The sequence below is a fragment of the Corylus avellana genome, chromosome 1 (assembly GCF_965113065.1).
Source record: "Corylus avellana chromosome 1, dhCorAvel1.hap1.2, whole genome shotgun sequence".
In the NCBI taxonomy this organism is placed as follows: domain Eukaryota; kingdom Viridiplantae; phylum Streptophyta; class Magnoliopsida; order Fagales; family Betulaceae; genus Corylus; species Corylus avellana.
In genome coordinates this window covers 25379385-25381318 of record NC_142490.1, presented here as the reverse complement: position 1 = coordinate 25381318, position 1934 = coordinate 25379385, and the positions used below count along the sequence as shown (strand labels likewise).

At 40.6% G+C, this 1934-nt stretch overlaps 1 protein-coding gene across 1 annotated transcript; it reads right to left on the bottom strand.

Moving 5' to 3' along the window:
- Window positions 1-720: 720 nt before the first annotated feature.
- LOC148588175 (uncharacterized) lies at window positions 721-1341 on the bottom strand. Its single transcript, XM_088514521.1, has one exon. It carries the CDS (start codon window positions 1339-1341, stop codon window positions 721-723), a length of 621 nt encoding a protein of 206 aa, XP_088370647.1.
- Between the last annotated feature and the right edge of the window lie 593 nt (window positions 1342-1934).

The following is a 1934-nucleotide window of genomic DNA, read 5'->3' as shown; positions in this document are numbered from 1 at the left end:
GTATTCATGTATATATATTTATAAATCCTTCAAATCACTATATATATATAGCTGCACGTGAGGAGTAAAACAAAAAGACAAATCTCTTTCCCACTACAAGGCCACACGGCAACCAAGGTAAAATACTGAAATTTTGACCCATTTGTGCTTGAAATAAGTATATATATCTAAGGAGAAGAAAAGCAAGTTGTGAGGCAAAGAACCATACCTGACGCACACTGAGGAGAAGAGAGCAAGAACTTTTGGTGTGCTGTAAGAGTGTAAGAGCGGTTAAGGGTTTGTCTTATATAAATAGGGTGGGCAAGAAGAGAAAAAAAAACATCAATGGTTTTTAAAGGGTAGGAGGCGAGCTTTAGGGTTTTCATTCATTTTTTTTTTTTTTTTTGGCGCCTAGGGCTTCCCATATATATATATTACTATTATTTATATTTTACTCTTTTATTTTATTTACTTATTATTATTATCACTATTATTATTATTATTAATATTATTATATATTTTTAATTTGTCCATTCTCATTGTTAACATAAGCCAACATTTTTTTTTTTTTTTTTAAAAAAAAAAAAACTACGAGTCAACTAAAAATACTCTAAAGGGACTTAGGATTGTCACAATCCTCCCCCCTTATAAAAATTCCGTCCTCGGAATTTGGTGAACAACTAACCCACTAGCCATAGGAAGTACCTGATGTGCTAGAGTTGCTTTGAGGCCTGTCAGCTTTCACTCAAACAGATACGGGTACTTCTCCCGCATGCTCTCCTCCAATTCCCATGAAGCTTCTTCCACGGAGTGGTTACTCCATAAGACTTTCGCTAAAGAGATAGTCTTGTTCCTGAGGACTTGTTCCCTTCTATCCAGTATTCTTGTCGGTGTCTCCTCATAAGTCATGTTAGATTGAATCTGCAGGGGCTCGCTTTCCAATACATGTGTGGGGTCCGGTACATACTTCCTTAGCATGGATATATGAAATACATTGTGAATTCCTGTCAAGTTTGGTGGTAGTGCCAAACGATATGCCACCGTGCCAATCTTCTCGAGAATCTCGAAGGGACCCACAAATCTGGGGCTCAGCTTTCCTCTTCTTCCGAACCTCATTACTCCTTTCATATGGGCGACCATGAGAAAGACCTTTGTGCCGACTTCAAATTCCAGTTCTTGTCGTCTAACGTCGGAGTAGCTCTTCTGTCGACTCTGAGCAGCTGCTAATCTCTGCTTAATCACTGCTATCTTCTCACAGGTGTCTTGAATGATCTCTGGTCCGAGTAGTTTTCTCTCTCCTACTTCGTCCCAGTATAATGGCGACCTACACCACCTCCCGTACAAGGCTTCATAGGGTGCCATCTCAATGCTAGCGTGATAGCTGTTGTTGTAAGTGAACTCTATCAACAGAATGTACTAGATCCAGCTTCCTTTGAAGTCCAAAACACATAGTCGCAACATGTCTTCCAAGGTTTGAATTGTTCGTTCAGTCTGTCCGTCTGTTTGAGGGTGAAACGCTGTGCTGAAGGTTAGCTTTGTTCCCAATGCTTCTTGTAAACTCCTCCAAAATCTAGAGGTGAATCTTGGATCACGATCCGACACAATCGACATAGGAATCCCATGTAATCGTACGATCTCCTTGATGTAAAGCTTAGCAAGTCGATCCATTCTGTAAGTCATCTTGATGGGTAGGAAGTGCGCAGTCTTAGTCAACCGATCAACAATGACCCATACTGCATCTTGGCCACTAGGAGCTCGAGGAAAGCCTGACACAAAATCCATCGAAATACGTTCCCATTTCCACTCAGGAATAGGTAGGGGTTGCAAAGGTCCTGCAGGTCTCTGGTGCTCCGCCTTAACTTGCTGACAGTTGAGTCATTGTTCTACATACCGTGCGATATCCTTCTTCATTCCTTTTCACCAAAAATTTCTACGTAAATCTCGATACATCTTGG